The sequence below is a fragment of the Brassica napus genome, chromosome A1, assembly GCF_020379485.1.
Source record: "Brassica napus cultivar Da-Ae chromosome A1, Da-Ae, whole genome shotgun sequence".
NCBI lineage: Eukaryota > Viridiplantae > Streptophyta > Magnoliopsida > Brassicales > Brassicaceae > Brassica > Brassica napus.
Genome location: NC_063434.1, coordinates 6,712,104 through 6,725,885, shown reverse-complemented (window position 1 = coordinate 6,725,885; position 13,782 = coordinate 6,712,104). Strand labels below are relative to the sequence as shown.

General features: G+C 35.2%; 3 protein-coding genes across 3 annotated transcripts; 2 read left to right on the top strand and 1 right to left on the bottom strand.

The window, feature by feature from the left end:
* Positions 1–47: 47 nt before the first annotated feature.
* Positions 48–1,549, top strand: LOC106366981 (plant UBX domain-containing protein 3). The gene is made up of 4 exons (XM_013806658.3): positions 48–304; positions 472–757; positions 844–939; positions 1,029–1,549. The coding sequence occupies exons 1-4, from the start codon at positions 156–158 to the stop codon at positions 1,404–1,406; spliced, it is 909 nt and encodes a 302-aa protein (XP_013662112.2). The 5' UTR covers positions 48–155; the 3' UTR covers positions 1,407–1,549.
* A 1,509-nt stretch (positions 1,550–3,058) lies between these two features.
* Positions 3,059–5,584, top strand: LOC106366983 (chromatin remodeling protein EBS-like). The gene is made up of 5 exons (XM_013806660.3): positions 3,059–3,376; positions 3,948–4,290; positions 4,383–4,451; positions 4,579–4,717; positions 5,205–5,584. The coding sequence occupies exons 1-5, from the start codon at positions 3,280–3,282 to the stop codon at positions 5,229–5,231; spliced, it is 675 nt and encodes a 224-aa protein (XP_013662114.1). The 5' UTR covers positions 3,059–3,279; the 3' UTR covers positions 5,232–5,584.
* A 64-nt stretch (positions 5,585–5,648) lies between these two features.
* LOC106366982 (protein STRUBBELIG-RECEPTOR FAMILY 8) lies at positions 5,649–9,862 on the bottom strand. The gene is made up of 13 exons (XM_013806659.3): positions 9,500–9,862; positions 9,054–9,186; positions 8,876–8,947; positions 8,727–8,792; positions 8,574–8,645; positions 8,425–8,496; positions 8,273–8,344; positions 8,122–8,187; positions 7,639–7,704; positions 6,727–7,551; positions 6,383–6,658; positions 6,152–6,308; positions 5,649–6,067 (listed from the first exon to the last, which is right to left on the bottom strand). Exons 1-13 carry the CDS (start codon positions 9,588–9,590, stop codon positions 5,915–5,917), a joined length of 2,121 nt encoding a protein of 706 aa, XP_013662113.2. The 5' UTR covers positions 9,591–9,862; the 3' UTR covers positions 5,649–5,914.
* Between the last annotated feature and the right edge of the window lie 3,920 nt (positions 9,863–13,782).

Below are 13,782 nucleotides of genomic sequence, written 5' to 3'. Positions count from 1 at the left end.
AACAAGTCTCAAGCTAGCGAGTATATTACACTCGCTCTATTTTCGCGTAGTAACTTTTAGCGTGTCAACCGGTTAATCTCTCTTCCTCTCAACTTCGTGTTTTTTTCTTCTTCTAATTTTCTCGATCAAGCCGGAGAAAAAGCATAATCAGAGAGATGTCTTCAAAGGACAAGAAACCGTCGAAGCCCTCTGGTGGTCGGACCAGTGGTATCCGTACACTTTCCGATCTGAACCGGAGATCAGAACCAGACTCCGACAGTGACTCCGATGGACCTCAAGAGTACTACACCGGCGGAGAGAAAAGGTTAATTTTTTTTTTCTGAAATTTCAGATTCTTTTATATCTAAACTCATTATCTCAGTTTTTTTTTTTTTTTTTTATTATTATCTCAGTTCTATGATTGGTAAATCTGAAAGGTTGAAACTTGATTGGATCTTTGTTCTGTCTTTATGTTTTTTTTTTTTTTTGCAGTGGTATGCTTGTTCAGGATCCTTCGAAAGAACCGAAACACGACGATGTTGATGAGATATTCAACCAAGCAAGGCAACTAGGAGCGGTGGAAGGACCTCTTGAGCGTCCTTCAAGTTCCAGAAGCTTCACTGGAACCGGGAGATTGCTTTCAGGAGAAAGTGTGCCGACAGCTCTTCAACAGCCCGAGCCTGTGATTCACAATATCGTTTTCTGGTCTAACGGATTCACTGTTGATGATGGACCTTTGAGGAAGTTGGATGATCCAGAGAACGCGCCTTTTCTCGACGTAAAAAGAAAAAAATATGGTTTCATGTTTGGCTAATAATGATCTTCCCATGTTGAAACCGTTGTTTGTTTATTTATTTATTGCAGAGCATACGAAAGTCTGAGTGTCCGAAAGAGCTTGAGCCTGCTGATAAAAGAGCTCCCGTACATGTTAATCTTATGAGAAGAGACGAGAAATGCCCCGTGAGTCTTCTCTCTTCTCTCCTTTTATGAATGATAGTAACCAAAGTATAAAACCTAATCTAACATGTTACATTTTTTTATTTTTGTAGGAACGTGAGAAACCTAAGGTTGCATTTCAAGGAGTGGGAAGGACTCTAGGCGGTGCTAGCTCATCAACCCCTCCAAACCTAAGCAATCCAACCGATCTAGCAGCGGTTCCATCGCCGTCACAGAGTCTTGTAGTAGATGAAACTCTACCATCCACATCAATCCAGCTTAGACTCGCGGATGGGACACGCATGGTGGTTAAGTTCAACAGCCATCACACTGTCAATGACATTCGAGCTTTCATTGACTTTTCTCGACCTGGGAACCCAATCAACTACAGCCTTCAGGTCATGGGGTTCCCACCAAAGCTGCTTACTGATCCTTTTCAGACCATTGATCAAGCCGGTCTAGCAAACTCTGTAGTCATTCAGAAATTCTAGAAACTTTTTGTTTCTTTTTGTTCTTAAAAGAGAGTATTATTACACTCCAAGATATCCAAAAAATGTTGTGATTTGTAAGAAAAAGTGCAGAATCGGCTTATTATGGCAAGAAGGGGAAAAACATCATATATGGTTTCTATGTTCTTCGTTTGAGTATGTGTGTGTTTTGGGGTTCTTACATATTACAAAAGTGGAAAGTTTGGTTACTAAGTGATTTTTAATTATGTTTTAATGTTTCAAGTTTTCACCTAAAAATAATCTAATTAGTAATTACAATGATTTAATTGGTGATTTTTAGCATGGTGCAAATAATATATAATCGCCTTATAATACTTTTTATAATCTGTAACAGCATAAATCTTCGTTAAAAATGATTTTGTGTTTATTAGAAGTTCAAAATCTAAACAGTTATGACATGGCTACAAAAAGATGTTTGTATCTAATCAATTATTAATGATCGTTAAAATATTTTTTCTTCTAATTATTCATTCTGTTGGTATGCCCAGCTGGCTGATTTTGGACATGCTAGACGCACTGATTAATTTGTAGTTTTGTTTCACCTAAAACAATTTTTAGGTTTCATCACATACCAAATCTGATGATTATTGGATAGTTATATTGAACAATTAGTAATTTTATTTACCGAAAGATGATCACGCGTGGTACCATTCTTGATTTAAATACTAACATTGATCCTGTCACTGACAGTTATGATAACATAAAAAACATGAACGACCATGCAAAAGAAAAATAAATTCATTTATCTAGTTCTACCTTTTCCTTGCAATAATATTTTCCATCAAAATCTCACACGAGAGTAAACAATTTTAAAATCGAGCCTTTTTCCATTTCCGGCAAATGTCTCTTGCAGGAAAAAAAGTAAACATAATTCCAAAATTTGACAAAATATAAAAAAGGGGAAGTAAAAACAGAAAGAAAATGGCAAAATGTCTGAAATTTATTTTGGAAAGCCATGTTTAAACCAGTTTATCAATAAGTTTTTTCTTCGGAATGTGTAAATTGGCTCAAGTTCCTTGTGGTTCTGTCCCTTCAAGTGGTGGTAATATAATGATTCTACGATATCCTTTTGATATTGTGGTAAGGTGTTTGTCTTCCACCATTTTGTTCCTGAGTTATATTTCTTTTCTTTTGCTCTCTAGTAGGTTGAGTGATCTCATTATTGTATTAGTTGTAACATTTGTGATTTGGTTTATGGTGCTTTGGAGTTTCAAATAAAACCTAAGTTTATATATCAAACAAATGAGTTTAATGATAGAGATTATTAACTTATGAATTATATAAACCAGCTAAATTTATTTAACGCGTGATTAAGATGATTTAAATTTAAGTTTAAGTTTGTATATCAATCTTTGAATAATAAATAAACCGAATTAAATTAAATTATGAAAACATTAAATATACTTATGAATTAAGTTGAATTGAACGAGTTAATTCATTTACCAAAATCTCTGTTATTTTTGGATTTTATATGGGGCTTGGACTCTGATATCGTATTTGATAGTCGGTTACTCGGTTATATTCCATCATTGCATTTCACCTCCAGATCTCATTTTTAAGAAAAACCATAAAAAGGCAATAAATATTTGTTGTTTGGTCAAAAAAAACATAAAAGGGAAATATAATAAATTGTCTACACATTATATGAACAGTAAAACTCTTTAAAATCACAAATGACTCATCTTCTCCACCAAGAGAGAATCTAGGGTTCCAGATTTACTCTTTTCTCTTCCTCTCCCACCCTTCGATCTACACACATCCTCCTTATCTTCCTAAACCCCCCCAATTCTCTGTAAGGTACAGAGACCGAACACAAACCTTAGCTTCATCCCCCCGCTTTACCTGTCTACCTTCCATGGCGAAAACTCGACCTGGCGTCCCTTCCAAAATCAAAACCGGAAGGAAGGAACTCGACTCTTATACCATCAAAGGCACCAACAAAATCGTGAGAGGTAAGTCTCATATCATCTTCTATCTCCACTTGTTGAATTATACATTCTTCTTCATGTTTTTTGAGCATTTTTCGCAGTGTGTGTATGTAAATACAAAGGAAGAGATTGCTCCAATGTCTATTTTTTTTGTAATATTCACCATTGTCTCTTAGTCTTCTTCGTAGCTACACTTTAGAAGGTGTTTGGTTTATGTAATGGCGCAAAGTGTGATCCTTTGTAGCTTACCTTGTTTCACTATGTGAATTGTTTTGAATTTTCTTACCTTTTTGGTCTGTTTAGAAGAACTTTTCTTTTAGTTGGTTAACTGTGAAATATAAACCATTTCTTTACTTACATTATATCGTTTTATTGCATCTGCGTTGTTAAAATGTTTGCTTTCACATGTGAAAGATCTTTCATTTACTTACCGTGTAAACAAGAGTGATGCTATACTTAATATTTGCAACCCATACTCTGACGTTTTTGTTCATTTGAAGCTTCTTATGGTGTTTGTTGTACTATAGAATGTCAGTTAGATATAATCCCTGTGATGAGCTGTGAGGTAATCTTTTGATGTTTGTTTTTTCTGCAGCTGGAGAGTGTGTGTTGATGCGCCCATCTGATGCTGGCAAGCCACCATACGTGGCTCGTGTTGAGAAGATCGAAGCTGATGCCAGGAACAATGTGAAGGTGCATTGTCGGTGGTATTACCGCCCCGAGGAGTCCCTTGGTGGTAGGAGGCAGTTCCATGGAGCTAAGGAACTTTTCTTGTCTGACCATTTCGACGTTCAGAGCGGACACACCATCGAGGGAAAATGCATTGTTCACACCTTCAAGAACTACACCAGGCTTGAAAACGTTGGAGCGGAGGATTATTATTGTAGGTTCGAGTACAAGGCTGCTACTGGCGCCTTCACCCCTGACCGAGTTGCTGTGTAAGTAGTAGATAAGTTGTAATCAGTTCTTAAATACCCTGCAGTTTCAGTGGTTTTTATATTAATGATGTGGATTGTGTTTGGTTCTGAAGGTACTGCAAGTGTGAGATGCCTTATAATCCAGACGATCTCATGGTGCAGTGTGAAGGCTGCAAAGACTGGTAAATGTTTTATGAACTTCCTTACTTGTGTTTTCAATACATAAGAACTATTACATCTGTTTTGAAACTTAGTGGTATCCTTTTCTGACGGATTATTGATGGTAGGAGTTGCAATTTGATGTTGTAGGTACCATCCTGGGTGTGTTGGTATGACGATTGAAGAAGCGAAGAAGCTTGATCACTTTGTGTGTGCTGAATGCAGTTCTGATGACGATGTCAAGAAGTCGCAGAACGGGTTTACTGCGTCTCCAGCTGATGATGTCAAGGTTCGTTTCTCTCTATTTAGTCATCTCATGTATAGATGTTTTATTACTCTGATAACCTTAGCCTGTACCGCTCTGTGTGCACCCTTACCATGTCATTGACTTTCAATTTGAAATCTGAGAAAAAAATATACAAAACCGAAAATATGTATTGGCTTGATATGCTTTGATTGTGCTTTGCTGAGTGGGGAATGGCTAGAAAGATACAGTTTGTGGTTCTTGGTCTTGTCTGGATCTAATCCATGTCGAAACAATCTGTTTGTTAAGGTTATCAAAGATCAATTATGTATCGCTTCTACGTCCACTAACTTAAAGCATACTATTAGATATTGGAGTTGCCAGGGAGAATATGATTTCATAAAGCTTTTATTCCCCAATTGTTAGCTTCGAAAATGTTTGGCATTTATAGGAAACGGCTCATCTTTTCTTTCCTTTTGTTTTGTGTACGAAAGCTTGTGGCTGATATTAACAATGTCATTGTTTTCTTCAGGTGGAAACAAAGCGCAGAAAAAGATAATTCGCCAGGTTCTCATGAGGAAAAGCGGCGAAGGGGTTGGCAAGTTGTAACTTGTAAGCTCTTTGGTGCATATTTAAGTAAGTTAGGATTTTCTTTACCTGTGTCAGTCTTTGTTGTGATGATGCCTGTATGTTGCGTTCCAAAACTCAAGAGAAAATGTGAAAAAGTTGAGAGAGATGATGAAGACAAGTTATGGTGGCAGAGTCTGTTGTATAGACTTTTCCGTGGGGTCTTTTAAGTTAACTTTTAGGTCGTCTGTTTATTGTGGGTAATGTTGTTTTTGTGTCTGATGAGAACATGAAGAGCGCTTTTGACTTTGGGTCATCTCAACAAAAACTAACTTCTTATCTGTCTTCTATCTTCCATTTTCTTAATCATATTTAGCTTATCTTTAAATAATAAAAGAGAGCATTGGAATGCTAAACTCAAAACTTTTAGAAGTCTCAGATACATTGATTATTCAACAAAAAGAAGAAAAAAGATGATTGCAAAAGATGATGAGACTCTTCTTATATACTCTAATATATTCCTCACAGAAATACACAGTTTTATACTTGTGAGGTCTGAACCAGGATGCGTTCTTTACCTCTCCGTTACCAAGCAAAACTCTCTCCCTCTGGGAGTATAAGACCTGCTTCGAGTGAACAGAAGACTGGAATGGAGCTTGGAGTAGTTGTATTAACTCAGAAAGAGATATCCATGTGCTCATGTTCAGGTGTCCTGTAAGAAAATCCAGTGTCATCACTTGATCTTCTTTTGACTACACTTGCTCGTTGAACCAACCTCACTAGCTGTTGCACCACCTCTGACATTGGAGGCCTGAACTCTGGTTCCGGCTAAAAAAAAAGAGAAGATGGTTTGGTTACTTTAATGCAATGCTTTTGGGCTTAACGCATTTTCCTTAGGGATGGTTAATGTACCTGAATACAGAGAGCAATGATATCCGCAAAACGAGAGAGTGACTTAGCTGGATACATTCCATTGAGAGAAGGATCAACCATTTTAGACAAGGCATCTATATCGTGAAGCTGCGGTGTTGCCCATCTCACTAGTGACTGCTCTGCTCTCGTCCTCGAGCTATCAAACACACATAAATAAAGAAAACGTAGAACTGAATGGCTTTTGTTGGCTAACATTAGATGAAAACAAACCTGTCCAGAGGCTTCCGACCAGTTAAGAGCTCAAGCATGACCACACCAAAAGTGTACACATCACTTTTCACAGTATAGATCCCTGACAATGCAAACTCTGGAGCACTGTATCCAAATGAACCCACCACTTGAGTTGAAACCTGTCTCTCAGTGTTTGGGTTCAAAGCAGCTAAACCACAGTCTGATAAGTGAGGATTAAGCTCTTCATCTAGCAATATATTCGCCGACTTGAAGTTCCTATGTACTATTGAAGGCAAGCAAACCTCGTGCAAGTACCTGTTTAAAACCAAACTCAGGTTAGAGAATTAGACATAACCATAAACAAATGTAAACACATCACATACTCTAAAGCCTTGGCTGTGCCAAGCGCCACTTTAACACGTGCGTTCCAAGTCAAAGCCATGCTTCTATCATCATTCAAGTGAAGCATATCATCTAGATTCCCATTCCCAACGTACTCATACACCAGCAGACGCTGACCATGCTCGGTGCAGTATCCACCCAACGGAACGATGTTCGGATGCCTCAAACGCGACATGTTCGAAACCGCTTCCAAGAAACAATCTTCCTCTTGCAACGAAAGCGCTGCGTTATCGATCTTCTTAACCGCCATCACCTTCCCGTTGGGGAACTCTGCTCTGTAGACGCGGCCTAGAGAGCCTTCCCCGATGATGTTCTCTTGGCTAAAGCTGTTTGTCGCTACTTGGAGAGACGAAACGGTGTACTGCGAAGCTGTGATGGGAGAACGCATTCTAGTTAGAGACCCGTTTTTCATAACGTTGTCTACGGTTACTTTGTCTGGAGGCGATGATGATGACTTCATGTCTGCTACGGTTTTGACTCTCTGCTCTTGCACTTCAGGTATGACACTAAGTGGAAGACTTGTTCTGTGAGAAGCTCTTGTTGTGCTTTCTCCAACTTTTCTTTTCTTCTTGTGAAGGCATAGGTAAAGAACAAGTGCTATGATGCCAGCAACGAACAAGGAACCGAAGACTATGCCGGTTACTACTCCACCGGATAAACCACCCTTGTCTGAAGATTCAGAAGACTTGTCTTTAGCGTCAGGGGTGTTTTTGGGTTTCTTGGAACCAGAAGAAGGTTTACTCTTTTTGTCAGGTCTTTCTGGTTGAGGAGATGCAGGTGCGTTATCAAAGGAGTTTCCATCATATCTGTTTCAGTTTTGGATACAATTCAAAGGCATAAAGTGAATTAAAACTCCAAGTAAAGAAGTGAATAGATTGTTATTGAAAACTTACATTAAGGTCTTGATAGAGCTAAGCTCCTTAGGTATGGATCCATTGAAGTGGTTGTTTGCAACATTTCTGCCAAGAAAACATAGTGTTAAATATTCAAGAAATATATAGGCGGTAACTAGGCGTTTTGTATACGACTAGGCGGATTATTCAGGTCATAGACGTTAATGAACTATTGATATATTATAATATATATTTAACGTTTGGATAAGATATTTTACTTTTTGGATTAATTATAAAATTATTTTGGTGAATTATCAGAGATAAGATATACAAAAAAAGAAATTAGATAAATTTGTGAATTTGCAATAACATTCTTACTAATCTAACAGATTTAAACTGAATTAAACAGATTCAAACTGATTTAAATCGATTTAACAAATTTGTGTCAGCTAGGCACAGCCTAAACCAAATTTTAGAACCTTGGGTAAATGTGATGGGTATTAACACAGCGGTTGCTTTTTTCTATCTGAAAATGAAACTTACAGAGTTGTCAAAGGCAAACCGGAGAGCACATCGATAGTACCTGTCAACTGATTGTTCTGAACGTAACTGTCACAAATGAAGATATCATCATCATTTAGTAACTTCTTAATGGCACTTCTCAATGCAACAGAGAAAGTTTAAAAGGACTCACAGAACGGAAAGTTGAGACAGTGTACTCAAGGAACTCGGAAGATCGCCACTGAAGTTATTATGAGAAAGGTCCCTGGATACATCAACAGTGGAAGATAAATGGAAGCTGGCAATGATATGAATGCGATATACGGAGAGGAAAGAGATATTTACAATGTCGAAAGTGACTTAAGACCGGCAAATATATCTCCTACAGACATGGAAAGTGAATTACCACTTACGTTCCTGGACAACAACATTTTCAAACTTTAATGCACAAGAAGGATAATGCTAAATCACATAATCTAAAATGTTAAACTAACATGTAAGAAAGAGATCCCATAGCAGATATGGAGTACGGAAGGTTGCCACTTAGGTTGTTTCTCGCCAAGTTTCTGCATTACATTTTATTTTCAACTGTTAGTTTCAAACTGAACACTGAAGATAAATACTAAAAAGACATTGCTAAGCATTACAGGCTTGTGAGATTCGGTGGCAACTGATATGGAAGTGTGTCATGGATGCTGTTTCCACTAACATCCCTGTAACCAAGTGAAAGGGAGTAAAGTTACTGAATGAAAATCCTCAAAAGCACAAAGATAAAACAAACAGGAAAAATAATTACAATTTTCTGAGTGACATTAGGTCTGAGAGCAAGTATCCAAGAGTGCCAGAGACTCCTAAATCCGATATATCTCTGTTACAAATCACAACAACAAAACAAGAACATTAAAAACACTCAACAATCAATCAATCAATGTTAAGTGGAAAGAAACAAAAAATCAAGAGTCTGATTCTTTTACATAGAGACAACTGCTGAGCCCTCACAAGTGATCCCTTTCCATGACTCTCCACATGGATCACCACCTCCATTTTTCCAATTGGTTAGCTGTGAAGGACTATTTAGTGAAGAATACAAAACTTGAAGGGCTTGAACTGCAATAGACCAATGAGAAGAGAACACCTCAGAGAGCGAGAAACCAATCAAAGATCTATCAGTAAAATCTTTCATAAAGCTTACAGCTTTCCTTTTCTGAGCTAAAAAGTAAGTAAAAACATTCTAAAAATCATTAAAACAAACATTAATGCAAAACAGATTCTAACAAAAAGGGTTTATGTTTTGAATCTAAAGTTTAATACTTTAAGGGAGTAACAAAGAAACCCAGAAAACCTCATGTTTCACTCAAAAAAGGATCTCAAAAGAGACGATCACAATGATGTAAAAGCAAGAAAAGCTAAAACACTTTACCATCAGATGGATCAGTAACACAACGAACAACAGAGATCGTAGTGAAGAGTACAAGCAAAACCAGAAGCATAGCTCTATCTCCAGTAGCCATTACGTGTGTCGGTGATCACATGCGGTGACTTACATTACATTACAGAGAAACATACTCCATGGATGCTCCAAACGGTAAAAACAAGAGTACAGAGATGATAAAGAGTGACAGAGAAAAAGAAGAAGAATAGTTACAGTGGGTGTTGTGTTGGGGATAGTGGTTAGAAGCATCGCCATTAAAGAAAAGCATAGAGAGAGAGAAAGAGTTATGAAGAGAGAGAGAACTTTATGATTATTATTTTAATTAATTCAGGTTTCTTTTCCTTGGAGTATTAAAAACCTCTGTTTCTTCTTCGTAGATTCATGCAACATCAACTGATTAAAAAACTGATTTAAAGACTTCAATTAAACTCATAAGGCAAGATTCTTAATTGTGCTGATTTAATGATTATAGTATTAATAAAATAGTAGTATTATTTTATTATTTTTGACAAACGTATGATTGAGATGAAATTCTTGAGCAGTTGATAATCGAAAAATCTGACTATTGACTGGTGTTAGTGTCGGTGGGAGTTTGGAATTTGCTATTCATTTTTCCCGTCCACATATATTTTTTAAAGTTTTATACTGTTTAAGTTTATTAAGCATTTTTAAAATATTTAAACAATAGGAATTATAATAGTTTAGTTTTGGGGGAGTGAAAAGAATAGTTAAAGCAAACATTTGACTCGCGTTCTTTTTGGGCTATTTGGCTTTCGCTCTCAGTTTCGTTTTCGCTTTTTCCAAAGCTCATTTTTCTGTGATCCTCTACGTGTGTCCCTTCCTTTCTTATAGTACACTTTTATGTTTCTGTGCCACTACCACGTCAATGAGTTACTTCCACCCATTTCGTCACCAATTATTTGGTACATCTCTGTCTCTCATTTATACTACGTGATAGTATTTTTATAAGTTTTGAGTACTTATCATTTATGTTTTCATTAGCAGTCGTATTCGCTTGCCAACCAATATACGACGATAAAATAAATACAATTTTTACGACATTGTGCAAGAGTTTCTTTTTATCTAACACGTGAAGGTATTTGCAAGTTTCTTCTTTTTCCTATAATTTTAAGAGAATTTTGAAGAAATTATAATGGCATCAAATAGGAAAACGACGTATGTCTTTGGACAAAAGAAATGTGGGATTCTTGAAAACGACTAAAAATAGAATAAATAGTGTAAAAGTATTGCCCACTCATGAAAACACGAATATTGTGTTACCTTTTGGCCTTTTCTCATGTTGTATTATTTTTGTACTTTTTACGAAAATATTATTTCCTCTCAATACATATTTTAATTCATCAATGAGTACATGTAGAGATCAAAGAAGCTGAAAGTAAAATTATGTGTGTATCCACTCTGGCTAGTAGCTTATAAACTTGTTCACCTGTTCTTGACAGAGAAGAGAACACCAATTTTAATAAATTAAACTTTTCCTCATATTTTTTTTATCTTTTCATTACAGTGAAATTTGAATGACTGATAAGAGTCATACTCTCTTTGTTTCTAAATATAAAATGTTTAAGGTAGAAACACACATATTAAAAAAACTATTTTTTATCTAAAAAATATCATTAAAACTATAAATTAATGATATTTAATCAATTACAAGATAAATTATTAAAATATAATTGAATACACAGTTTTTAATAAAATAAAAGTTATCTAGAAAAATGAAAACATCCTATACTCCCTCTGTATTTTTATACAAGATGTTTTACATTTTTTCACACAAAACAAGAAAGTTACACAATTCTTTTACTATTCTCATTCACTAATTAATGCAAAGAATAGACTAGTTAAATTTACAGTGGAAGCACCGTAGCATATTGGTTAAGGTTTAAAGGTTTCTACACCCATGTCTGGGGTTCGAATCCCAGACTATGTAATTTATTGTAGATTACAGGAAATCCAGGTTTTAAGTCTTGGAGAGAGCGGTTTATTAAACAATTATGCAGACTACAGAGGAAAGAATTGCAAGAGATCTTCAACATGGTGTAAGTAAATCTGGCCATGCGTGGATCTTCATAGGACAGCTCAAGTGATGCAGTTAGGCGTAGGTCTTCATAAGTCATGTAGTATTGTCGGTTGTCAAATCGTCTATGTAATTTTTCCTATATCATAATTGTAAGATCGTAATAAATCAGCGTTAAAAAAAAGACTAGTTAAATTTGTTAATTAAGGAAATAATATAAAGGGTAAATAAAGTCATTGTAACTAAATTTTACCTAGTATTTTGGAAAGCGTTAGATATATTAGAACAAAAGAATAGTTCTAAAGCGTCATTTAATTCAGAATGGAGGGAGTATATTGAAACATTAAAATTTTGTAAAACATCATATTTTTATGAACATATGGAATATAATTTGTCTAGTTAATACGCTCTTATCTAGAGATTAATGTCGTTGGAATTTGGACACCCTGAAACACTAATGAATTCATATCACTGTAGTTTGTGTTATTTTGTAATATTTATATATTTTTTGAAAAACCTTAATTTTTAGAGAATTTGCACTACATAACCTAAAAAAGTATTTTAATTAGGTATATGGAAATCCACTGTCCATTTTTTGTAAATCCCAAATACATCCCTATAAAATGGAAGGCAGCTAAATAATAAAGGCCAATAATAAATAATCTTTAGGTTTTTCCATAAAATATCCTTAGACATCTAAATCATCTCCTTCTTCAACCACCTGAATATCAAGAGCCTGCAATTTCAATAATTAGATGTCGACAGATTCCATCCTTGTGGTAAGACTTCCTCATCACTGTCGTGATACCATAAGTCTCATGCACCTCTGCCTCCACTGCCATCATCGTTGTGTTTCCGTTTACCTCCCTCCGTCTTCACCGTTGCGGTTGTCGTGTTCCCATAAAACGAACATGAAATCCAAATTCTGACTGGTTTTACTTGTCAGGTTCTCATCTATAAAGTTTATAGCTTTTTTGTTGGAAGATTGAAACTTTTCCTTGGATCCTTGTGTTTTATGCTGAATTTTAGTGATGATACTTGTTTCTTTTGGTTGAAATCTGATAATAGTATTATTATACATGGTAAATTTCGTACCATGATACCGGATTCAACACACATATATTAGGCCCGTAGTAAAAAAAATTGAGTTATTTCCCTTTACAAAATATCAACACAATCTATCCGTTGATTTGGTTTCTAACATTTCTTTTACCTCAAAAATTATGTAAATTTGATTTACAGAGAGAATAGCTCTTCGGCTCAAACGTACGGGATAGAAGAGTCACTACAGCCTCAACAAATAACCATATTCGCAAATACTTTTGAAATCTGCATGATTACCTAATTACTGTCTACTTTTTGTATATTCACCTAAATGAGCCATGATTAATTATCGTCTAAGTGAAAAGAAATACAGTACTTCGTACTGTCTTGTGTATTGTGTTGGTGAACTGAAAAAGTACATGAACTTGCAGGGTAATTCGAAGAATCAAGATTGCTTGTTTAATGTCTCGAAGGAGAGACTTTATTCCATGGAATGAAATCCGTGACCTTGTCTTGGATTCTTCCAACGTAAATATATTAAAATACCATTATATATGTCATAATTGAGAAATTAAAAGCTACGAAGTGTTACTATTGTATCGTTACTGTTTCTGCATATATTTTTTCATGAAATCTTAACTTATTTGGAACAAAACTTTTTTTTTTGAAAACTGGCCTTAAATGGAACAAAACTTCAGATGATTATAATCACATTTGGATCAAGACTTCAATATGATCACGTTTCGAACAGAACTTAAGGAAAATAATATAGATGATGAGTAGTTGAGTCAATCATGTAGCAAAAATACTTTAAATTCACATTGCACGTTTCATATTTAAACCTTCTAATGACTATTTTTGTTTGTTTGTTTGATGCTTCAAAATCATTGATAGTGAAGGACATACTACTTGGTAAAAGATGTGTTAGGAACTTTATACATTTTTTAGCATCTCCAATGTACATCTTTATACTTTATTATAGAGGTGGATTTGCTCAAATGTATACATTTATAATAAAATTCTTCTATTTTAGAAAAAAATATAAAAAATCTTATTTTTGTCTTTATATTTGGATATAAAAATTGCAATTCTCTATATTTTATACTATAAATAGAAGAATTTATATTATAGAGATATATATTAAAACTAATTCATCTCTATAATAGAACTTTTATATTTTAGAGAAAAATAT

Bases quoted from the DNA above. Each gene is read 5' to 3' on its own strand.
- LOC106366981 (XM_013806658.3), top strand. From the start codon at position 156: ATGTCTTCAAAGGACAAGAAACCGTCGAAGCCCTCTGGTGGTCGGACC. The intron at 305-471 runs GTTAATTTTTTT...TTTTTTTTGCAG, and splicing joins TACACCGGCGGAGAGAAAAG to TGGTATGCTTGTTCAGGATC. The intron at 940-1,028 runs GTGAGTCTTCTC...TTATTTTTGTAG, and splicing joins GAAGAGACGAGAAATGCCCC to GAACGTGAGAAACCTAAGGT.
- LOC106366983 (XM_013806660.3), top strand. From the start codon at position 3,280: ATGGCGAAAACTCGACCTGGCGTCCCTTCCAAAATCAAAACCGGAAGG. The intron at 3,377-3,947 runs GTAAGTCTCATA...TTTTTTCTGCAG, and splicing joins CACCAACAAAATCGTGAGAG to CTGGAGAGTGTGTGTTGATG. The intron at 4,452-4,578 runs GTAAATGTTTTA...TTGATGTTGTAG, and splicing joins TGTGAAGGCTGCAAAGACTG to GTACCATCCTGGGTGTGTTG.
- LOC106366982 (XM_013806659.3), bottom strand. From the start codon at position 9,590: ATGGCTACTGGAGATAGAGCTATGCTTCTGGTTTTGCTTGTACTCTTC. The intron at 8,793-8,875 runs GTAATTATTTTT...ACTTGGTTACAG, and splicing joins CTAATGTCACTCAGAAAATT to GGATGTTAGTGGAAACAGCA. The intron at 8,345-8,424 runs GTAAATATCTCT...TGATGTATCCAG, and splicing joins CTTAAGTCACTTTCGACATT to GGACCTTTCTCATAATAACT.